Source organism: Schistocerca americana, chromosome 6, assembly GCF_021461395.2.
Source record: "Schistocerca americana isolate TAMUIC-IGC-003095 chromosome 6, iqSchAmer2.1, whole genome shotgun sequence".
In the NCBI taxonomy this organism is placed as follows: Eukaryota; Metazoa; Arthropoda; class Insecta; order Orthoptera; family Acrididae; genus Schistocerca; species Schistocerca americana.
In genome coordinates this window covers 609049185-609074408 of record NC_060124.1, presented here as the reverse complement: position 1 = coordinate 609074408, position 25224 = coordinate 609049185, and the positions used below count along the sequence as shown (strand labels likewise).

Sequence of the window (25224 nt, the reverse complement as noted above, 5' to 3'; positions counted from 1 at the left end):
GCCAATGTTATGTGGTGTTGGAAGACGGGAACAGCTGACACAGCTTTGTGAATATGTTGGCCGCAATTTTTCTCAAAATGATAGTTGTCTACGACAAGGTCATCGGAACGTGTTGCAATAATTGTCATTTATTGCGATTTGGACCTTATTATAAGTACAAGTGTAATACATCACAAAATTAACTTCAGGCACAATCCAAAATGATAACATTTGCTTGACAATTATTTCTACTCCACAGAATTTTTTAAAAAAAATTATGAAATGTCTTTATGTGGGTTTGTTTGACCATTGTTAAGTTTAAATTACAATGCATAAGAAATAATTACTGCTAGTAAAGACAAGAAACTATTGTGTAATTGGTCAGTATGTTGTCATATTTTTTTTGCTTTTAATGTAAATTATGAATGTAAACTAACTCGTTTGACATTACAGTGAGAGATTGCATTTATGATCCATTGAACAAATAAACAATTTCTGCAAAAAAAGAAAAAGAAAAAACTGTAGGAAATGCTGACTGATAACAAAAACCGCTTGTGTTTGTGCCTTGAAAATGACAGGGGTTTACTTGTCAAAATTTCGGAGTTGACTAATTTATCCAGCGGCATTCTTGAGATTTATTAGAGCATAGAACACACTGGTAAAAACTTAGCTTCTCCTTGGGCAAGACATTTAACATTATAGTCTGCATATTCCATAGGACACAAATTCCTAATCAACAAAGGCTAGGAAGTTCTCACATACTGTGTATGCTATTGATATTTTTACACATTTTTTGAAACTACAAGTTTTTAAAACCCAAGTCTACATCGTAATACCATTGTCACTGCTGTCTGAGTCTGTGTCCAAACCATCTGATTGTAAATTTACATTGGTAATCCAAGGCTTATACCCATCTTCACGCCCCTACCAAAGTCTTCTTCCTGAAGCTTTTCAGTGAGCCGCGCACAGAGTACCCATGCTGAAAGGGGGGGGGGGGGGGGAAATGTCCACCCTCACCACATAGCTTTAGTCTGTGCCCAATTAATTCCATCAGGTTAAACTGGCAGTGACAGCCTTCGAAGCATGGATTGGTCTGTGAGCCACTTCTTGAAACTGACAGCACTCATTTCCAAATGATAGTCATTGCTGTTTTTCTTACACCTAAATATGAGTTTACTCTCAGAAATAAAACTATAAGAATAATTATCCGAGAATCTTTTGCTAGGGGAACTTTCAAACTGCAAGCATCATCACTCATTTACCAGTAGATATTCCTGGAATGATTCTGATTCACCTGTGTTTCATCAAGGTAATACACTGTTCAACTACCTCCTTCTCTTGTATTGTGCATCTTTACAGGGTTTTAAGCTGTAAAAGTTACCTATAGGACACTGCAATTTCACTCATTATGTATACGTAATTAATATGTATCAAAATACTTGTCAGGGACTTTTTTATTATCTAATAAATGTTTATTATCTAATAAAAACCGCTGATGCAACCAGAACTGATAACGGTCTGGTAAGGATATACCTTTGACTCAGTTTCATACGTCATATTGAAGTTTTTTGGAAAGCCTGCAGCTGTCATTTGTTATTTAAATAATGTAACACTGCACTAGTTACGTATTTTTTCATGCTTAACATGACCCATTTTGAGAATTCTTTCTCTTTTTGAAGTGAAAATATTTACATAAGTATTTTGTGCATTGTTTGCATATGTGTTGTTCTATGTGTCTTGCACTGTAGTTGTCTTTTTGAGGTTATCAGGTACTGTGCCTCCTCAGTTATGTAGAAAACCACTTGCACGCGAACTATCACTCACGTTGTTTATTTCTGCAACATCACAAAAAATACGTATGTAAATACAGCACTTGGCAATGAGAATAAATTCTCAAACAAGTTTGAGCATGAAAAAATTAGTAATTGGCACCATTTAAACCAAAATCATTTGAACAACACAAAGTGGGTGAAGGTGGCAGCCAGCGCTACAAGTGATGAACCGATGAAACATGCTGAATATGGTTTGACAAAGGTGTCAAGATGATCACAACGATCACGAAACTGTGCATGTGCAGTAGAGACAGTTTGGAAATGGTTGTGATTGTTCATGATATCTTTATTCGAACAGACTAGTTACTCCCATCAGCCAGTTGTTGTTGTTGTTGTTGTCACAAAAAGATAGACAGAACCAGATCAGGTCATTAGGGTGGATGAGGCACAAATACCATGCAGTTTTTTGCCATGAACTGTTAAACAACCAGAGCTGTCTGGGTTGGAGCATTCTTGTGGTGGAGCAACCAGTTCTCATTTCTCCATTATTCTGGCTGTTTTCGTTGCACACACTCGTAATTTCGTAACGCATCCAAATAAAAATGTTGGTTCACTGATTGTGCTGGAGAGTACACTGCTTGTAGACAATGCCACCGACATAAAACAAATCAACATATTTTCACTTTGGTTTGTACTTGATGTGCTTTCTCGGATTGTGGTGACGTTTTGGGTTTTCCACTGGCTGGATGCTTGCTTTGGCTCTGGATCGTATCCGTAGCACCGACTCTCATCACTAGTCACAATTCTTTCAAGAAAATTTGGATCATTCTGCACTTGACTCTTATGTCACATATCTTAATACTCAAAAACTAACTCATCACAACTTATAGGGTTCTTCCTGTTGATATACAGTAATAAAATTCGACAAGAAGTAAGGCGTGACAGTACAAGTAAAGGAAAAAATCAGCAAACTGTTAATTTGTATTTGTATTGTAAGAAAAAATTATTTCTTTTGGTATTTGATATCCGACATCAAACTCGAAATTAAAACAATCAGTAGTTCTGTATTCAGGCTGACTGGGTCACAATGGTAAAAGTCAAAACATCAGTCAAGGAATGATTTTATCGCTTATATGATGCATTCCAGAATTTATCAATCATCAGATAAACAGGTGTGATTAATGCATGTAGATATGATGTTTCAAGATAAGTGCAGTAATCGCTCTTGGATATCTGATGATGGATAAATTTGGAAATGCATTCTATGAGCAATAAAGTCATTCCTTGCCTGATGTTTGACTTCTACCATTCTGACCCAGTCGGCCTAAATGAGAACAATTGATCATAGTAATAATGCCCACCTGCATCCAGTATCACTTTGTCACATTTATATCAGTGAAATTGAAACATATACAAGAACCTTGGAATCCCTGGGACCAATATCTTGCCAGTATCAGTGTCGATAACAGGCAAAAATGGTACAATTCTCGTTTCCCAGAATGGACGACCTGTCAGTAGTTTGTATAGAACCCTCCATGCACGAATCCTACATGCACCTTGCCAATTTTTATACATGGGGTACCTTTTTGTAGGTAACTATCTTGATGAGAAAAATCTTGAAAACTCAAAACAAATGTAGCAATGTGTTGTGATTTCAACATTGACTTGCTAGACACAGAGGAACTCAACACAAAAACATTCTTAAGCCTAATCAGATCACTAAATATGCATCATACTAACAATAGCCCGACACATGGAAATGCCTGTTTGGACAATATTATAGTTCATTTTTCAATAGACCTGTATAGTGTAAGCGTTGTAGATGAATGTTTTGCAGATCATGATCCTCTACTCCGAACATACCAGTATACACAGTCAGATAAGATTTATAAGGTTGCAAATAAGAAGCCAAGCATAACGTGGGTTAGAGGTCAGAAAGAGGAATATGTTATTCACAGACTTCCCCAGAAAGGTAAACTGATGAATATGACACAGATCAATCGACTGTTGAAATTCTATTTAATAATTTCCTTAAGACATATACTGACTTACGGTACTCTTGCTCACCAATGGAAAGAAACAGTACTGAACCAAACAGAAAAGGTAAAAAGCTTGTTGGTACACTGATGACCTTACTAGTATCTGGGAAAAGAGGAAAAGATGCTTTCACTGGGAAAGATGCTTTCACTGTACAAAACATATAAAAACAATGGCAAATGTGGGGCAGAACAAAATGATACTGATTATAAAGACTACCTGAAATGTAAAAAAAATTACAAAGCCAACCTTAAACTTGCCAAGCAAGCTGTCTGTGAAAATTACTTAAAAGGAGACAAAAAAAAAAAATGCAAGGGTGCTTGGGATATTATAAAACAAGAGCATACCTCTTCCCAAACACAAGATGTTCTACTTGAGCCAGAAGAGTTCAATAAATATTTTACAGCTACAGTAAATATTTTACAGCTACAGTAAATCAATTAAAATCAAAAGTTAATCACTCAGGCATACTAGCAATTGATATACTTGCTGATTATCTACCTAAAGGACATGAATTTCACTGGGACCCTGTCACACCCACAGATATAATAAATATTGTTAGAATATTTTGAAACTCGAAAAGCGTGGACTACTATTGATTGTCTAACTACACAATAAAAAGGACAATACACCTCATTTGCAATCCACTTGCTTTTATTACACTCCTGGAAATTGAAATAAGAACACCGTGAATTCATTGTCCCAGGAAGGGGAAACTTTATTGACACATTCCTGGGGTCAGATACATCACATGATCACACTGACAGAACCACAGGCACATAGACACAGGCAACAGAGCATGCACAATGTCGGCACTAGTACAGTGTATATCCACCTTTCGCAGCAATGCAGGCTGCTATTCTCTCATGGAGATGATCGTAGAGATGCTGGATGTAGTCCTATGGAACGGCTTGCCATGCCATTTCCACCTGGCGCCTCAGTTGGACCAGCGTTCGTGCTGGACGTGCAGACCGCATGAGACGACGCTTCATCCAGTCCCAAACATGCTCAATGGGGGACAGATCCGGAGATCTTGCTGGCCAGGGTAGTTGACTTACACCTTCTAGAGCACGTTGGGTGGCACGGGATACATGCGGACGTGCATTGTCCTGTTGGAACAGCAAGTTCCCTTGCCGGTCTAGGAATGGTAGAACGATGGGTTCGATGACGGTTTGGATGTACCGTGCACTATTCAGTGTTCCCTCGACGATCACCAGTGGTGTACGGCCAGTGTAGGAGATCGCTCCCCACACCATGATGCCGGGTGTTGGCCCTGTGTGCCTCGGTCGTATGCAGTCCTGATTGTGGCGCTCACCTGCACGGCGCCAAACACGCATACGACTATCATTGGCACCAAGGCAGAAGCGACACGTCTCCATTCGTCCCTCCATTCACGCCTGTCGCGACACCACTGGAGGTGGGCTGCACGATGTTGGGGCGTGAGCGGAAGACGGCCTAACGGTGTGCGGGACCGTAGCCCAGCTTCATGGAGACGGTTGCGAATGGTCCTCGCCGATACCCCAGGAGCAACAGTGTCCCTAATTTGCTGGGAAGTGGCGGTGCGGTCCCCTACGGCACTGCGTAGGATCCTACGGTCTAGGCGTGCATCCGTGCGTCGCTGCGGTCCGGTCCCAGGTCGACGGGCACGTGCACCTTCCGCCGACCACTGGCGACAACATCGATGTACTGTGGAGACCTCACGCTCCACGTGTTGAGCAATTCGGCGGTACGTCCACCCGGCCTCCCGCATGCCCACTATACGCCCTCGCTCAAAGTCCGCCAACTGCAACTGCACATACGGTTCACGTCCACGCTGTCGCGGCATGGTACCAGTGTTAAAGACTGCGATGGAGCTCCGTATGCCACGGCAAACTGGCTGACACTGACGGCAGCGGTGCACAAATGCTGCGCAGCTAGCGCCATTCGACGGCCAACACCGCGGTTCCTGGTGTGTCCGCTGTGCCGTGTGTGTGATCATTGCTTGTACAGCCCTCTCACAGTGTCTGGGGCAAGTGTGGTGGGTCTGACACACCGGTGTCAATGTGTTCTTTTTTCCATTTCCAGGAGTGTATGAATAAATGCCTAGAAGTTGGAGTTTTCCCTGTCAGCTCAAAATTTCGTAAGTTATACCTATATACAAAAAGGGGGAAAAACACCTACCTCAAAACTATAGACCAGTGTCTATTGTACCAACCTTTTCCAAGATATGTGAAGCAATTTTCCACAAACAGCTAAACAACTATTTTGAAAAGTATGACCTTCTCTGTAATAGACAGCACGGTTTTCGACAAGGGAAAATGCATCCAGACATTAACTGCATTTAAAAATAAACACAGTCTCACTTGAACTTTGTGATCTGAGTAAGGCATTTGATTGTATCCCCTTTGACATCCTACTACCCAAACTGAAGTATTATGGTATAAATAATACAGAATTAGAAATAATCAGTTCTTATCTAAATAACAGGAGACACTCTTCTATGAATAGTGTCACATCTGGTGTACCTCAGGGCACTGTCCTTGGTCCTTTCCTCCTCATTGTTGCAATTAATGATTTGCCATCTTACGTTGGACCTGAGTTGGTTATCTGCTATGTGGATGATACAACCTTAATCAGCACAGATTGAGATTTATCGAAGCTACACCAGAAATCACAGGACGCTCTCACCTTAGCACTAAACTGGTTCTCAGCTAACAAACTTCTGTGTAATCCAGATAAAACTCAGCAACTGCAGTTGGGACTGGCTAAAGAGGCAGAACCAAAACCCAAAAAACTGCGTGGAATACACATTGATTCCAAACTTAACTGGCAGCCCCATATCAAGCAAGTCTGCAAAAAGTGATCAGGGGTGTCCCATCTCATCTGGAAAATGTCTGATCTAGTGAGTAACAAGTATCTCAGAGCAGCTTACTTTGGACTTTTTCAGTCTCATCTACCTTATGGGCTGTTACTATGGGACCACTCATGTCATGTCAATGATGTACTACTGATGCAGAAAAAGGTGCTATGAATAATGTGCGAGGTTGGTCCAAAGGAACACTGCTGTCCTTTTTTCATCAAAAAGAAAGTAATGACAATGATAAATCTTCATATTTATGCATCACTGATATATGCTAAAAAGAACGGAACAAAATTTAATACTAGAGAGAACATACACTTTCATCACACCAGAAACCAAGGGAATATTGACATTCCTGGACATAAGCTGATGAAAACAGGCAACTCTCACAAATTGAACTGTTTGAAATTATTTAACAAATAACCACATACTGCACTCAATACACCTTCCAATAATTTGAAAAGTAAACTGCACAAATGGTTAATAGACAATCCATAGTACAGTCGTACAGAATTCTTGGATACTTGTAACATAGAAATTGCAGTACTATACAATTGATTAATGTAGCATAAATAATTTGTACTTGTAATGTAATATGGTGGGCAATAGAAGGATCCAATTATTATCTTATGCCCACTCCTGATACTAAATCTTGCCCAAACAATCTCACATGCAGCTTCAGTTTCTATGTCCATGGATTGGAGTTTTTTGTCTACTGTGACAAATACACCACCACCCCATTTTCCGTTTGCCTTTCCTTTCAATATACACCTAAATTTTCCCCACAAATCTCACTCCTATCAATTTCAGTTTTCAACCAGCTTTCTGTACCTAGTATTATGTGAGCTTAGCTGCTTTTTATGAATGTTTCAGTCTTTGGCACTTTGTTGCAAAAGCTTTGGCAGTTTACCATTAGGATTTTAATACTCTCACCTGTGGGAGGCATTTCTTTCGATCTTGTACTGATACTTCTGGGTTTCCTACAGTCTCCCCCTGCAGATCCAGGGGTTAGAAGAGGCCCGAGGTATTCCTCCCTGTCGTACGAGGTGACTAAAAGGAGTCTCACAAGTTTCGGCCTTTGTGTGATGGTCTCCTGTAGAGTTTGACCTCCATTTTTCAAAATTTTCCCAAAGAGCGAGCCAATTGGGGAAGGGCGCCTTACATGGTGCATAATGTCCATCATGCACAGAGACCTCTCACATCCTTCATCGACGTGGATCTGTACTTCCACTCATTCTCCAGCTGTCGGGCGAGGTCAACCTCCTAGGTGCCTTTTCCTCCATCCTCTATGCAGTATCGCTTTCTGCGCTGTCGACGATAATGGACTTCTTAGCTCGTTTGCGCGTGATGTCCAACACGGTAGCCAGTCCGTTGTGGGGCCGCCATGTACCCTGTTGGTTGTAGCCCCCAGACCACATAGGGATCGCTCTGCTGATGTCCTACGTATGCTAAGGTGTAGGTGCCTGTCACCCTGGGGCATCAGGACTCGCGGCAATGACCAATCTGCCAGGTGGCCTTTGCTGTGGCTGGGTGGCGCCCGTGGAGAGGGCCCTTGGTTGGAGTGGGTAGTATCAGGGCGGATGACACGCCATGAAGTGTAGTATGTCATCTTTTGCCGGTGGTCAAACTCCAGCAGTCTCTAAGCAAGCAAGGTGTAACTTCAATGCCAAGAAATATGACCACAAATTCTATGGTGGAAAATGCGATCCCTCGATCTTTAGGGTGCCCCTGGTGAAAGACATTCCCTTGGTGGTCACCGGAAGTCGCTGAGCCAATTAAAGAGCGTCAGCGAGCTCTACAGCGGCATAAATGGCACCCTTCCCTAGAGCACCCAATTGCCTTTAAGCAGCTCCTTGCCCGCATTCACTAGCTTATAAAACGACGGAAACAGGAGTGTTGGGAGAGGTATGTGTCACCATTGGGTGCCATACATCACCTTTCCAAGTCTGGACAAAGATCAGATGTTCTGAGGATACCAGACCCTAACGAGTGTCCCTGGCATTAACATTGATGGCGTGTTATCTGCTGATGCAAACGCTGTTACCAAGCACTTTCCTGAGCACTATGCTCTAGCCTCTCTGTCAGAGAACTATCCCCCAGCCTTTCACACTCTCAAACGGTGGATGGAAAGGGAAGTACTCTCGTTGACCACACGCCACAGTGAACCCTGTAACGCCCCGTTTACAGAGTGGGAGTTACTCAGTACTCTTGCCCATTGCCCCGACACAGCTCCTGGGCTGGATCGGATCTACAGTCAGATGATTAAACATCTCTCGTCTGACTACAAGCGACATCTCCATGTCATCTTCAACTGGATCTGGTGTGATGGCGTCTTTCCATCACAATGGCAGGAGAGCACCATCATTCCAGTGCTCAAACCCGGTTCAAAACCCGCTTGATGTGGATAGCTACAGGCCCATCAGCTCACCAACTTTCTTTGTAAGAAGCTGGAACATATGATGTTTCGGCAGTTACGTTGGGCCCTGGAGTCAAGTGGCCTACTGGCTTCTTGTCAGGGCAGCATCTGCCAGGGTCACTCTACCACTGATAATCTTGTGTCCCTCGAGTCTGCCATCCGAACAGCCTTTTTCAGATGCCAACATCTGGTTGTCATCTTTTTTTGACTTACGTAAATCATACGACAGGACCTGGCGACATCACGTCCTTCCCACATTGTATGAGTGTGGTCTCCAGGCCCTGCTACTAATTTTTATCCAGAACTTCCTGTCGCTCTGTACTTTCCGTGTCCAAGTCGGTGCCTCCAGTAGTTCCCCCTCTATTCAGGAGAATGGCTGTAGGGCCGTCAGTCTCACCTTCTGTGTAGGCTGATGACTTCTGCATTTCATACTGCTCCTCCAGTACTGGTGTTGCTGAGCGGTGCTTACAGGGAGCCATTCACTATGTGCAGTCATAGACTCTAGACCACGGCTTCCAGTTTTCAGCCCCGAAGTCGTGTGTCGTGCATTTTTGTTGGCGTCGCACCATTCATCCAGAACCAGAACTTTACCTTAATGGTGATCCACTCACTGTAGTGGAGACATATTGATTCTTAGGACTTGTTTTCGACACCCAACTGACTTAGCTACCTCACCTTCGTCAGCTTAGGTGGAATTCTGGCAGCATCTCAATGACCTCTGCTGCCTGAGCAACACCAACTGGGGTGCTGATCGCTCTACGCTGCTGCAGCTCTGCAGAGCCCTTGTTCAATCCTGCATTGACTATGGGAGTCTGCTGTAGGGTTCGGCGGTGCCCTCACCGTTGCGTCTACTCTACCCAGTGCCCCACTGTGGTGTTCGCCTAGCGATGGGAGCTTTTAGAACGAGTCCGGTGACCAGTGTCCTGGTGGAAGCCGGAGTCCCTCCATTGCAGGTTAGGCGTGCACAACTGCTTTCCAGTTCCGTTGCACACGTTCGTAGTTCTCCTGTGCATCCAACTTCCCGTCTCCTTTTCCCTACCCTAGCGATTCATCTCGCATGTTGGTGGCCCAGGTCAGGGCTTACAATTGCGGTTCGTGTCCGGTCCCTTCTGCCTGAATTGGAGTCCTTCCCGTTACCACCTCTCCTCGAGGTCCATTCACGTACACCTCCATGGTGTACACCTATGCCACAGATTCTTCTGGACCTTTCTCATGCCCCTAAGGACTCGGTTAACCTTGTGGCTCTCCGCTATCACCTCCTCCCGATTCTCGACATGTACCGGGGCCATAAAGTGGTTTACACCGACAGCTCGATGGCTGATGGTCACATAGGCTTTGTGTATGTTCATGGAGGACGTATTGAACAGCATTCCTTGCCAGATAGCTCTGAGCACTATTGGACTTAACATCTATGGTCATCAGTCCCCTAGAACTTAGAACTACTTAAACCTAACTAACCTAAGGACATCACACAACACCCTTGCCAGATGGCTGCTGTGTTTTCATTGCAGAGCTGGCGGCCATATCTCGTGCTCTTGAGCACATCCGCTCATGCCCTGGCGAGTCATTGCTCCTGTATACTGACTCCTTGAGCAGCCTAACAAGCTATCGACCAGTGCTACCCTCGCCATCTTTTGGTAGCGTCCACTCAGGATTCCATCTATGCCCTGGAACAGTCCCACCGTCAGTGTTGTTTGTATGGACTCCGGGACACGTCGTAATCCCAGGCTACGAACTTGCCGACAGGCTATGTGGAAACTGTTTGTGGAGATGGCCATCTCTGAAACTGACCTGCATTCTGTCTTACGTCGTATTGTTTTCCGGCTTTGGGAGAGGGAATGGCATAACAGTACACCAATTATGGATTGTCTCCTTCTCGATGTTTCGGGCTCCCTTTTTGTCAACGATTTTGCGATCTACTACAGCTTTCAACAGACCAGCCTTATAGAACAATGTCATCGAGGAAGTCTCGGTCGCCTCCACCCGTGGAGCATTGAAACTGGCTTCCAATTTTCTCCCAGTGAGACTGCTTGTGTAAATTTTTGGTGTCGTATGGAGTCTTATCCGCCTTCCCTACATCTGGGCCCTGTTGCTCTTTCGTTCGCAGACATCGTCAAATTCTTGGGACTTATGTTTGGCAGAAAATTGTGCTGGTCTTCACACATTTCATATCTTTCGGCTCGCTGTATGCGATCTATCAACACCCTCCAGTTTTCTGAGTGTACCTCCTGGGCAGCAGACGGAGTGGTCCTCGTCTGCCTATATCGCGCCTTAGTGCACTCAAAATTGGACTATGGAAGCATAGTTTACTCCTCGACACGGCTGTCTATTCTTCGATGTATAGGCTCTGGCCACCACTGTGCATTGCGTTTAGCGTCTGGAGCTTATTACATGAGCCCCATGGAGAGCCTTTACGCTGAGACTGCTGAACCTCCGCTGTCCAGTCGGCGAGCTGTCCTCCTGAGTCATTACACTAGTTGTCAGTCTTTTATGCCTGCTCATCTGATCCATGCCCTTTTTTTCAACGCCTCCTTGGATTTAGGATATGCAGGCCGCCCTTCGTCTCTACTACCAGCGGCAGTCCGTTTCCGTCAACTGCTACATTCACTTTCCTTCAAATTTTGTAAAACTTTTTTGACAAATGGTGGTATGATTCCTCCTTGCCTTCGCTGCTGGCCCCCCAATAGTTTATCGTCAGACATTTGCTGCTCTATGTGCACGAATGGAGGATGCCATATTTATTTACCTAGGACATCTTTGCTGTCGTGAGTGCCTATTATTGGCGACACCCCTATTAGATTTTGGCTTCACGACCAGTGTTTGGTTTTTACTGCGAAGCTTGACACTGTTCTCCAGGCTGTCCAATACATCCATTGTCATCAGTGGATACAATATATTATATGCTAGGATTTGCTCAGCTCTCTACTTAACCTCCAAGCTCTTTATGCTGTCCACCCTCTAGTCCACTGGATTCAGGACTGCCTCCACATGCTCCACTTGGGGGCATCTCTGTGGCATTCCTCTGGATCCCAGGGCATCTTGGTATACACAGAAACGAGGCAGCTGATATAGCGACAAAGGCTGCTGTCTCTCTTCCTCGGTTTCCTGTTCACATGGTTCCCGTTGCTGATCTGCGGAGCTTTTTGTGTCGTCATGTTGCTCTTTTATGGCACGCACGGTAGTCTGCACTTCAGGATAATAAATTATGGGACATAAAATCTCTTCCCTGTGCTTGTACCTGTTCCTTCTGGCCTCATCGTCGGTTGGAGGTAATTTTAACTAAACCCCAGATTGGGCACTGTCTTTTTAGCCATTAACATCTTTTTCGTGGCAATCCTCCCCCGCTTTGTCCTCATTGCTCTCAATCATGCTCAGTGAGACACCTTTTACTTCAGTGCCCCTATTTTAATCCACTATGCGCCTGTTTACAGCTGTCACCTGATAATCTTCCCTTTAAGCAGGTGACGTGCTCAGCTGATCGTGTCGTGCTTGTAAGTGTTAATCAGATGACATCGGTCATTTGAAGCTCTTTTCAGGGAAAACAAACCTCCTTCAGTAGCACTTTCATAAGATTTCCTTCCGTTTTTAGTTTCTCCCCTCCTTGAGTTCACTCCCATTATTACTGATATAAATTTCTGTTTTTACCCTTCACAAGCCGCAGAATGGGTGCTCACGACTGTAGCAATTTTGTGCCTTAAAACCATAATTAAAAAAACTCCCTTGCACATCATTTGCCAGAACACGTAGTAAGTTATGCAACAACAGTCTGCCTGATACCAGATTACCCAATTTACTTTACCTACTCCTGTTTCACCAAAAAAAATTTATTAGTTTGCGATCAGTCCTCACCAGCTGCTTGGCAAAAGATTTTTAGTGCATGGTCAACTATAGCCTTGTTGGGATCCTTTAATCTGAACAGCTCCTTATACTTTTCAGGAGATGACTCCACCATTGACAACCTAACTCTGGTGGAGGTGCTCAACGAGCATGTAGACCTGTCGCCTAGTAGATGACCTGCGTTCTGGAGGTAGCCTGCAGTATTAGTTGCAAGTTGTCTTCCTGTCTTCTGAAATCTCTTCTCGCCATGTTCTTTATAGGTATTGAATTGGTGACTAAAATCGTGTTGTTACACATGAAATGATGGTGTTCTTAAAGTTAGTCTTCAAAATGTAACAATTTGTAATAGCTTGTAGACAGTTTTGTAAAGTAAAGAGCCCCATTCAGTGCTTGTTTCTTGTGAATGACTCTTCAGTTTGTAGTTATTCTTCCAGTTGTGTGTGACAATAAGGAGGCTGATGGAGTGGTTGTTGGAAACTAGATTTAAGTTTCTGTCGGAATAATTTGGTTTTATTTATTTTAACTGTGTTAGTGTTTTTAATCTTCCAGAATTTAGAGTGAAGCCCACAATTTCAGATTACCAGATTCATTTTGTATTAGAAACGGAATAACTTATCATACGTGAGGGATCAACCAAGTCCTTACTACTTTCAAGTGCATTACTCATAGGACCGAGGAGCAAACCAAGATATCTGCTCTACTTTTGTAGAGTCTTTGTGTAGTTCTGTGTGCATGTTGGATGAATATTCTATGAAGCCAAAAGACTATCATTTGTTGAAGTACTGAATGCAATGTACCATTAGGAAATTAGGCTGGCCAATTTTGTTTAAAGTAGGATTTCCATTCTTGTTACCACTCGTTGCTCAGGCTGGAGAGCTGCCACTTCACATCAGGTAGCAAGTCCTCATAGTGAAACAAGCATGCAAAATATGCTCTGTACTCTATACATGTGCATTCTGGCTCTTTAGGGGTAATGCACAGATCTATCTTTCAGAAATGGGCGCAGTGAGTATTACAGTTTTACAAGAAGACGCAAATAACTCAAAATCTTGGTCATTTAGTAAGCTCAAATTGTTTCACTTTGAAGAATTAGCACAGCAAATACGAGTTTAAAGCTTTGAGATGAGCATCACAATTTTGTTATTTTATGTGCTGACTTGTATGTATTCATTATTTTCCAAGCCTGAATACACTTTCACAAACAAGTAATAGAAATAAACACATATGAAATAATACAACCAAACCAGAAACCTGATTTTGTCAGTATGTAGATACAAGATACAAGTGTTCACTATATAGAAGATTGTTTTGGAACAGGTTTATTAAAGTTCTAGCCGACAAGTTTGTGGCAGTCTTCAGTCACATAATTCATCCTCATTAAGGTGTCCCCATTCAACAAGATTTGTTTATCACCTTTATGTGCCTGACCTTAGTCATTTAAGGATCTTCAAAGTGAGGTTCGAAATGGGAAAGCCAGCAATAGTACCTACCTAAGCTCCAGTAATGGATCTGTTGTTAGTTCTCACCAGAGTTCTAGAAGATTCCTTTCTCGATGTAAGTCTGGACAGTAGTCCTCGACAACTGCACAGCGTATGATTTAGATCAGTAGTTTGCTTTCTCCATTTGACATGTATTGTGATGGCCCTCTTTACATATGGTAGAGTAATTGATAAAGTGAGGTAAATTTTATGCAGTTGGAATTGGTCACAAACACCTTAGCACAATACAACCAATGGCATTAACAGTAAAATATACTTATTTGACAAGGGTAGAATTTCTTATCGACAGATACTGTATATTTTGCAGCTGTTAAATGGAGTACTCTGATGGAGGCGGAGATGATGTAGTGTTGTGCACATTTTCAGGTTCTATTTAGTTTTCATGTGATCATCATCTCGGTTCTCACATTTTTTAGTGCTTCTAAAACTGGGGCACTGAGGAATGCTGTCAGATCAGAAACAGGGAACGTTAGGAATTAAATCAACAACCCATAAATGATGTGGGCCACACAGTTGTGATTTGGTAAGACTAATGTTTATTCAGAAAGCAAACTAATAGTGAAAGTGGCCATATTTAGAGTTACTGTTACACTCGAGCGCATATCCATTGGACACAGTTCGATCATTCACAATCTCATCCTGATTTAAAAGTTGAACATCCCACCTCATTAACTACGCAAAAAGTTGGAGTTCACACTAGGTGCGTGGCTGCTCACCGCTCAGAGACTAAGTCCCACGATACCACACAAAGCGAAATTTTCTAAGTCGTTTCACTTCCTAGCTGCCTAAAGACCGACAGTCCGCATTCGCGTCTCAATCCGAACTGTGCCCTTTGGTGTCTCGACCAGAACTGCTCTCTGCCTGTCTCCGACCACGTTTCCTGCTTGCCGAACATCTTCGCTCAACTGACTAGTGCAGTTCCCTTTCCTGAAACCATCCATCTGATTGTCTACAGCTAATTGTACATTACTTTACATTTTAACATATTTAAATAATCAAAGCTTGACCACTTTCACATTGTAAATAAAGTAACAATAATATCCATTACATAATAAACATTAAAATCTTTTACATAAAACCAATACAATTTCCTCCTCAACTTTGAATGTCACGGCCAGTAGCCTTGCACTAATGTGCTTTCTGGTAAATAAATAAAGAACAATGATGATCTGATGCTGAACTGAAAATACTAATAATTTAAATTTACTATATCTTTTAAACAAATAAAGTTACAGAGTTTATATTTACAACATTTGTCATTTTAATGACGCTCTTCTGTATGAAATGTTGATCATTAAGATCGACTAAAGCGTTCAGATTTTAGCATTCATGTCTTTGTTACAAAACTTTTGTACTTCACTTTAACAGTAAATCCTAAACTTATATAGATATGATCAATATTCAAGTTTTATTGGGATCACCATGAAAATTTATGAAGGATGGTAGATTAAAATAACTGTGGCTTAATTTCCGGAATTACTACAGAATTAAATAGTTTTTATAAATGTTTCCCTTTATGGCCAATCTTAATTCCGCCATATTTAACACTGCTATGTCTCCTTGGCCACAAAAGGTTTCTACTGGGTTTCCCTATGATGTACATTCTCGTCTGTCTCACTCGCACACTACAGCACTTGGACCTCAATAGACAGTAGACGCCTGTAAGTTTCCCCATCTCGTGGTGAATCTGCACCCTTTGTGGCACGCGGTCTTGGATGACAGGGTTCGTTTCACAATTCCTGTAGACTAACTCTCTCGGCTATATACTTAAATGAGAGCGAAATGCTTGTTAACTCACAAAGTGTCACTGGAGGTATGGGGCAAGAAGCTGTGAATGGAGAAAACAGTTCTGCTATGGTTTTCCTCATTAAGGCTAGAAAAACTGAAACCACAGTCACCCACCTTGGTACTGTGTGTAGTTCGCTCATCGTATTTTTCTGATACAGAGTGAAGGTCCACATGTTTCTTGTGTATGTACAATATATTGGTATGACGTATGTGAGAGGGTATGTTGTATTCTGACAAGAGGATAGTGGGGATCTGCCCTTTCTTAGCTGATGGTGGAGGAAAAGTGATAAGTCTTTTACAATTTTGTGTTCTGTCTTGTCTCAAGCTCAGATTTCTGGGATGGAAATTGTAATGTTTTGAAAAGTGGCTTGATCATTCATCACTTGATGTGTGACCTGCCTGTTACATGAAGGGTTTATTTCAATAGTGGTACAAGTCCATTTTTGTTCATTCTGAGATACAGTGTCTTAAAGTTAAATGAGCGCTGAAAAATCTGCAATTGAGGTACTAGAAATATTCAAGTATACGGCTTGTTGCTAATATTGAACCTTTCTTTCTTTTTGTTTTGATCATTAATTTCAGCAGTATTATTGGCAGAAAAGTGGAGGTAATAGAGCTGTACTACTATTGACATGAAAAAAATGGAACATTGTATGTAAACCTGTTAATGTGTCACTTTCATTAGTGTTAGGGCAATGTTTATGTTCCTGTTTTGCCCACCACACGTGTCACTGTATGCAACTACTTGTTTTTGAGAAGTGACACACTTTTCAATATGTTTCAATACTCGGATACCAATTTCCTGTGAAACCCTTGATCCAGATGTTTTATCCCAAAAATACATATCAATTTTGCCGTCAGTTAAATTGTGGCAACCAAAATTAAACACGTACATGTTTCTTTCGTAGTATGATAACGATGTTGTCAGTTTACTAAATGCAAGTGCTTTTTGCAGGTCAAAGGTAAACACGAACACCTGGGATTCTGCCTCTTCACTACATGCTGTCTGTAGCGATTGCTGTTCTTACAGCTTCAGCCCTCCTAAGGTGAAGCTCCTTTTCAGTATGAAGCTTTCTTTTTTCTTCTGCATTGGTAGGAGCATCCATTTCAAAGCTCAGTTTGTCACAAAAAGAGCAAGTGTCTTTACTTGGTGGTCGAAATGACAGGTTGAAGTCTTTGTTAAAGATTTTTCGATGTCTGTGATCCACCATAATTTCTTTATTCTGAGATATGTATTTATCTTTGTACAAATCGTGCATTTTGGCCACACACAGCTCAGAATTTAAAAACTTTTTGTATGGATTATCCTTCTTTGCATAATGGCTCTCGGAAACTGGAAAGCTTTTGATGTGTTCCCTTACATCATTGATCAGACCTTTCGATACAGAGAATTTGTTCTGATGTTTGCCCCTTCCATCAAGGTTAGGTGTACCTTCTTCCTTGCATTTTGTTAAAAGCCTAGAGATTCGTCCATTAGAAATTTCGAAAGTATTCAAGAAAAACTTCTTGCATACTATTGCACAGTTTTCGTTCACATGTAATCGATACTCATAAATACAGCTTTTCTAAGAACCAGAGCCATCTCTTGGTTGTCAGCTGTTAACTGAATGATACATGCATAAACCATTCAGATAACTATTTTGGTGATTAATATCACCCATAGTCCAGAAATTAGCAAATAACGTCTTCCTCATACTCTTAAATTTTATTGAAACATTTACGTGCACACCTGCAGTCCACATTGCAAAATGTTTTTGGAGGAATTGTTTTACCAGTTGCTGTGACACATAATTCCCATTCCCCCCCGAATATGCTTTTCATGTGTGTCCATTTTCCTTGCACCCTTCTTGCTTTGAGTATGCTTCCTTTTTGTCTGCATATTTGTGGCTGCACCGTTCGCGTGGGCATCAGTAACATTGTCTCCTGTTTTGTCATTTGCACTTTCATTGGAAGTTTCATCGTCATCGGTACTGGTATCTAGATAGAAAGTAACACATGTCGTGATTTATACAGCACCAGATGATTGAAAACATGTGTATATGTGAAATACATTAAGGTGGACACCCTCATTTTCCATTGTTATTGACAACATGATCTTCATTCTTGCATATTCCTTTTTTGGAACAAAATGTGTATAATGCTGAGAGAAAAGTAAATAAATTCCTTTTACCTGCAATCATTTGAAAATCTGGATCGTCAATTGTATCACAGTCACTTGCTGCAAATAAATTAAGAACGACTTGTGTGAGTACGTACGTGAGGATAAACTCCATTTTTGTGTGTGTGTGTGTGTGTGTGTGTGTGTGTGTGTGTGTGTGTGTGTGTGTGTGTTTTTATATTTGTATTTTATGAATATGTTTTACATTTCTTTAGTGGATAATCTTAACAAACACATGGTATATTGGATTACAAGTTCTGGCCTAGTGTGGGATGTTGCAAGGTAGTGCTGCAGGGATCGTGTCATCGACGAGCTGACAGAAGCAGGTATTAACTAAATGTGAGGTGACCTGAGTTCCGTAACTAGGTGCGGTGCATCTCAGATCATCAGGATGGCCGATTGACGTATTAGAAACCGGAAAAGGCAGTGTGGTGCAGGGCTACCATATCAAAATAGCGACGGCTAGTGAAGCATCTTGATCTTTTCTCCTGCCAATATAAATCATGTTTCACAAAGCGATGTTCTCCCAAGACTCCAATCGAACACTTGCAAAGTGCTCTTCAGGCACTTGTGCTTTTTCTCATGGCACACTCATTAATTCTTCTGTTGTATACTGTCCTGCCAATGAAGTGTGTTATTACAAACCAGTGGCCTGCCTGCACTAAGTCTCCTTATTGCCACTTTCAGCATCCCTTAAACAAATTCCTACAGAAACACGCCGATCAGTATTTGTGTTCAGTTGCGACATGACTCTGTCAATGTGGAAGTTCTTGCTATGACAGCCAGGTTCCCACTGACTCGTGTCCCTAGTTTTATCCGTTCTGTAATAGTGCTGTCACTCTCATAGGAGAATGAACAGCTTGGGCCTTGAATGTAGAGATCTGCCCGGCTTTATTCCGGCTGACAGCTAATCGGGAGATTCCTCTTCTTGTAGGGGTACGCTTTCCTGTCCCACACTGCTTCCGTTAATTGAATCAACAAAATGCCAGCAGAATTACATGGCATCATATCGTATGCAAATAGTCACCTGTATCTCAGATCACACCAAAAGGCATTTCTGTTGCAGTAGCTCAGAACTGCTACATATTGGAGTTGCAAATTGGAGCCTGAGACAGTTTTAAATAAGCAGTACAGAAGACTTCACGATGATGCACATGTGCTGAAGAGGATCATTCATTATAATTGTATCGCACAATAAATAAAGTAACTCTCCAGAGTGAGTCTAGTGAACAAACTTTCTCGATGATACAGATGAGCGATATGGTGCTGCCTTCACTGATTTGGTAGTCCCTGCTGATCAGGATGAACGCCTTGGGGACCAGCACGAGGAGATTGAAAAGTGTGACGTAGGTCCAAGACCAGTTGCCACCTGCCAAATAAATTGGTGAAGAGGATTTGTAAATAATGTGGATAATGGAATGTAGTCAAATTAAATCGGGTGATGCTGAGGGGATTAGATTAGGAAATGAGACACTTAAAGTAGTAAAGGAGTTTTGCTATTTAGGGAGTAAAATAACTGATGATGGTCGAAGTAGAGAGGATATAAAATGTAGACTGGCAATGGCAAGGAAATTGTTTCTGAAGAAGAGAAATTTGTTAACATCGAGTATAGATTTAAGTGTCAGGAAGTCGTTTCTGAAAGTATTTGTATGGAGTGTAGCCATGTATGGAAGTGAAACATGGACGATAACCAGTTTGGACAAGAAGAGAATAGAAGCTTTCGAAATGTGGTGCTACAGAAGAATGCTGAAGATAAGGTGGGTAGATCACATAACTAATGAGGAGGTATTGAATAGGATTGGGGAGAAGAGAAGTTTGTGGCACAACTTGACTAGAAGAAGGGATCGGTTGGTAGGACATGTTTTGAGGCATCAAGGGATCACAAATTTAACATTGGAGGGCAGCGTGGAGGGTAAAAATCGTAGAGGGAGACCAAGAGATGAATACACTAAGCAGATTCAGAAGGATGTAGGTTGCAGTAGGTACTGGGAGATGAAGAAGCTTGCACAGGATAGAGTAGCATGGAGAGCTGCATCAAACCAGTCTCAGGACTGAAGACCACAACAACAACAACAACAACGACATGGTGAAACAATGCAAAGAGCTACCGTGCCTGTATTTTGGAGGTATAGATACTCAGACACAAACTAAGTTCTGCAGGGAACTGTGATTGATATGGCTGTGTTAGCCAAGGCGAAAATGGATGGAAGGCTATCGCGTGTGTGTGTGTGTGTGTGTGTGTGTGTGTGTGTGTGTGTGTGTGTGTGTGTGTGTGGGGTTTTCTACTAATGGAAAGTTTTAACCTTTTTTATTTTTTCAACTACATTTATCTCTGTATTTTAATAAGGGCAGAAGAAATTGTGATCTCAAACACCCTAAACCCTATCACCACCACCACCATTTTTGCGTATGAGTCTCTAACTCTGGACTCCACACATGTGCTTCTGTCACAGCAGCATGCACCGTAGAAACCAAAGTGTCATGGTGGGATTCATCAGTGTCCCAGAGACTGATAATTTTATCCCATTCAGATCTTCAAACATATTGATATCCAGCCCTTACCGCACTTGCAACTTTATCTGCCAGTTCTTCACTGTCTGAGGGTAACACTGATCTTTACTGTCGCACAGGAGAGGTTTACATCTTTGCCATCCCTCGATTGTTCCTGGTGCACTGTTCTACAAGCCTTCTAGTTGCGATTCGTTTGCTCCATGAATTGTTGGCTCATTTCATTCTTGGTTCAGTAAATTTATTCTGATACTTGTCAGTTTGCCTGTGAAATGCTGGTATTATTAGTGTTAGAATGTGTAATGAATCCAGTAAAATAAATCATTTCAATTAATAATTTTCTCTGCTATTATTTTTTTATTGCAGGCGTTCGGAATCTCAGTTCTCCAAGAACACCTGCTGGCAGAGTGCGTTCTGCGAAGGTGGGTTGGTTGATGTGTGTAAGCTATGGTTTTGTTCACTAATAGCATTGTATCTAATCCGTTAAAAAAATTAAATTACAGGAAAGCCCACCCGGTTCTTCGGGGTCGAAAAAGGTATTGTAACGCATTCCACTATTAACAATACCTGAAGGAGTTCTTGATATTGATGTCAGCTATCTGTTACAGAAGTTCAAGAGAATCATGAATGGTGGTGACAGTTCTGATGACTCGGATGTGGAGCAGGACAGTGTAAACTCTTCAGAAAATTCTTACAAGAAGGACAGTGCTAGTGAAATAAAGGTATTTCATTTTTCTTTTGGAACATTTATTCTGCACAGTACACAATTCACCAAAATTTTTAACTTCTCTTAGGGCATTCGGGAATACATGGTTACTTTAAGTAAGTCATCTGTTCTGCACCAGCCTGTTTCTTTACATGCTTTTGGTTTCAGCTGGCAGTGGACTCAGCCCTTGATGGATATGAGGTATGCATTCCAAAAATTTGCCTTTTCAGAAGTATCTCAGATTGTTCACAATTATTGTACTATTTATGTTCTGATTGTAGAGGAATGGTAACAGCGATCTAAGAGAAGCTACGTCTGATAGTGGAAAAGAAGCGAAAGAGGAAAATATTCCACTTGGACAAGCAAGCAAGCAGTCAGCAGTTGGAGAAGACAAGGTAAAAGTGCTTACTGAGGTATTTATGATAATATATTTTTATTTTAGATTATTATAGATTATAGGGCCAAGTGAGGTTGTGTAGGAGTTAACGATTGGATTCATGTTGCACATTGAGAGATATTGATTTCATCATTTGTCTGTCCAGCAATGAATGCATGCAATGTTCAGAGGGAGTAATTCTGTGCAGAGGAAATAGTCCCATTTCCAAGGGCAGTAGGGTACAAAAATTCTTATATTTCGCACCTGTACCCCCACATTTACCATTATATCCATTGCAAGACCAAATTTTTGGAGTTTTGGTAGCTGATGTGTTATTTTATATTGCTCTAATTGATGCATATTCCACTTGAAGAATAGAACAACTGGTTCTAATCAATACTAGACATATCAAAAGCGAATCTGCTCAGCAAAACTGGCAGATTCATTCTTACCTGAAGTAATTTTCATATTATCTCCAAATTCGCTTGTATTCAGATGTAACATCACACTGGTTGACACCATATTATCACCAAATATAACCCCAATAATGGAGATATTTGGAAGTTAAAACAATCAATACTTAACTGTGACAACTGATAAAGAGAGAGTGACACTGATCTTTGAAGATACGGTGTACAACAGACAAATTCTTGAACCATTACCTCCATTTGGTTTAAAGGACGGGTATGAAATTATGTTTTCCATTTATGAAGTTAACATTTGAGGTAGTGGCTTGAGGAAAATATCAGTATCATGTAGTTATTTTTCATGTTATTATGCTGATACCATACTGGTGTGGGATGTTGCCCTCTGTCAGCAGTGAGTATAGAATGCCTGAGCTATGTCCCCAAACTGTAGAATTATCCCAGTATGTTTACTGAGCTGCAGAAAATTCTTTAGGGTGTCAGAATTCCAACCATGCACCCTGTCACACTTGTGTCCTTTAGAAGTCATCTAGCACTTACATATGGGCTGTGTGGTTACTCAGTTTCTTGTATAGTTTTCCTTCTGCCTAAGTGCTTAATCACCTACAGGCTTTCCAATGAAAGTACACAGCAGACTAGCATGAGAAGCATATCTAGTACACGCTCTTCTACCTCCAAAAGTTGATTGAGGATGTATTATTCTGCACAGCAACAAGACATGGAAATCATTGTAATACAATGGCAGATGCTGTGGACAAGTGGGCCTTCAAGGAATTTGACGTGATCGAATGTACCGCCCTCTCATATTCAGCAATGTTGTTGTGGAGAACAGTGCATGTGATGGGTGGGAAATGCAGTGGCTGGAAGTGACCCACAATAAGGTGGATTGATAAATACAACTTCCCAATTGTTGTGCACCTCATTCCAATCTGTGGAAGTGAGAAGAGGGGCCAGTTCATTATTCACGCTATTTTTAGCAACAATTTTTTTAAAATCGTATTGCATCATTTGATCTAATTACACAGTGTGTCAAACGTAAAAGCAGCCCCACTCGGTAAGCAACACTTTGTGATCTTATTGTATTCCGCTTGCCCAACATTCACTTCTTGTGATGCGTTTGATTGTCAGTTGTTACTGGAAGTGCTGTGAATGTCTTTTTGTCATTCTTATAGTTCTTGAAGTACATCTGTATTTTATATCAAAGTAGAGCTCCAGTCATGTAGCAGTTTGTGTTCTCCAGCAGCAGCACCTGTTTCTACATAGTGTTTAGCTTTTATTCATTTGTTTCTGTGAAGAAACGAGTAGTACTTCTGTATTGATGTGTCGACTAGTAACCATTAACTTTTTTTTTTCAAGTGTTTTTGTATTTTTAGAGCATTTATATTTGATTGGTTGACTGTTGGAGAGAGAAAGGCAGTGACAGCATATCAGAAGTACTTGGATTGCATCCAGTGACTGCTTTCTTAAGTGGTAGATTTGAATGCAGGTGAAAGATGGGTAGGGTCTGTACCTGTTGTTTATAGATGCTGGAAGAAACTGGCCACTTACTTTGTTGACTATGGTCAACAGACTTTGTGTTGCTGCCATGGGCTACCTCTAGCATCAATTGTGATCCTTGATGTCGCATCACCTTCCTCTAGCATCAACTGTGATCCTTGATGTTGCATCGCCTTCAGGAAGGCATGACTTCATTGGTCCACATTCTGAGTGCATATGCTGAACTGTGACAACTGTCGTAAACTGTCTGTTGGGAGTGAGAACAGTCATCCTGGAAGAACTGTCCTAGTGTAGAGTGTGGGTTTGGTGGTCTCTGGCAGCTCTAATGTTAGGGAAATAACAGGAAGGTGGGAAGGAAGGCCAGTATACATTCTCTATGCCCCATGGAATGGGGAGTCTCATCTGAGATGTGAATGAAGCCCTGTAGGCGGCTATTGAGCACACAAGGTGCAACCGGTTGCAAATCATTGTTTGTATCAGCATGCCTGCTGCCTGGATTCAGAGGCTAGCCTCAGTTCCTACAAGTGGCTGGCTGCTTTGGTGAAACCGGCTGGCTTTGCTCACACGGTGAAAGCCGAGCTATCATTTTGCAGCATCATACTGGGAACCGATTGTGGACCTATGGTTTGAAACTGAGTGGAAGTCACTTCCACAGGCAATACTGTGACAGTCTTAGATGTAGATCTCTGTACTTTCACTATTGGGTGGAGTATTGTAGCCTCCCCCTTTTAATACCACAAATGTGGACTAAACGTAGGTGGCAGCTAAAAGTATAACAATTGATTTAATAAAGATAGTTTTCCAAGAGCTCAAAATGTTTGGAGATGCTGAGTGACCATTTTCAACATGTGTTGTTGTTTTTAAATTGTTCTTACTTTTAAAAGTATTTTATAATTTTAAATGAAAAGCCAACAATATGAATTAGGATAGATTGCTACTCACCAAAAGGAGAAGGGACTGAGCAGCAGATAGGCATATTTAAAAGTAAGCTATTGGATATTATTAAGTCATTGGACAGAGTCTTCCGTCAGATGTGGAAACACGCTTTAACACACTACCTCATGGGGCCCACCTTTTTTTGGTGAGTTTGTGCTTGGCTGCCACTGGGCAGCAGCCTTTACAGCACCTCTGCCCTTTCCATGCTGCATGTCTGTCCTTCTGCTATTCTTTCTCCCTTTCCTTGGGGAACACGTCTGGGATATTTTTGGGAATGTGTTCAGAGGTTTTGATATTTAACAGCCTGACATCAGTACAGCCCCTCATCTGCTCTTTTTTTATTTCTTTCTTCATTATGCATCTCCTACCTTTCTCCATATAAGCATTTGAGGTTCCTCTATGTTTTTTCTTCCTCCTTTTGTTTTCCTGAAGGCCGGCCCACATGTTTGAT

At 41.7% G+C, this 25224-nt stretch overlaps 1 protein-coding gene across 1 annotated transcript in view; it reads left to right on the top strand.

Annotated features, from left to right (window-relative positions):
- LOC124620347 overlaps positions 1–22008 on the top strand; it is a 96463-nt gene extending 74455 nt beyond the window's left edge. Inside the window, exons 4-9 of the mRNA XM_047147021.1 lie at positions 21200–21255; positions 21337–21369; positions 21442–21555; positions 21708–21740; positions 21821–21934; positions 21982–22008. Coding sequence (XP_047002977.1) covers positions 21200–21255; positions 21337–21369; positions 21442–21555; positions 21708–21740; positions 21821–21934; positions 21982–22008 — 377 coding nt within the window. The remainder of the gene's footprint in view (positions 1–21199; positions 21256–21336; positions 21370–21441; positions 21556–21707; positions 21741–21820; positions 21935–21981) is intronic.
- Positions 22009–25224: the final 3216 nt, after the last annotated feature.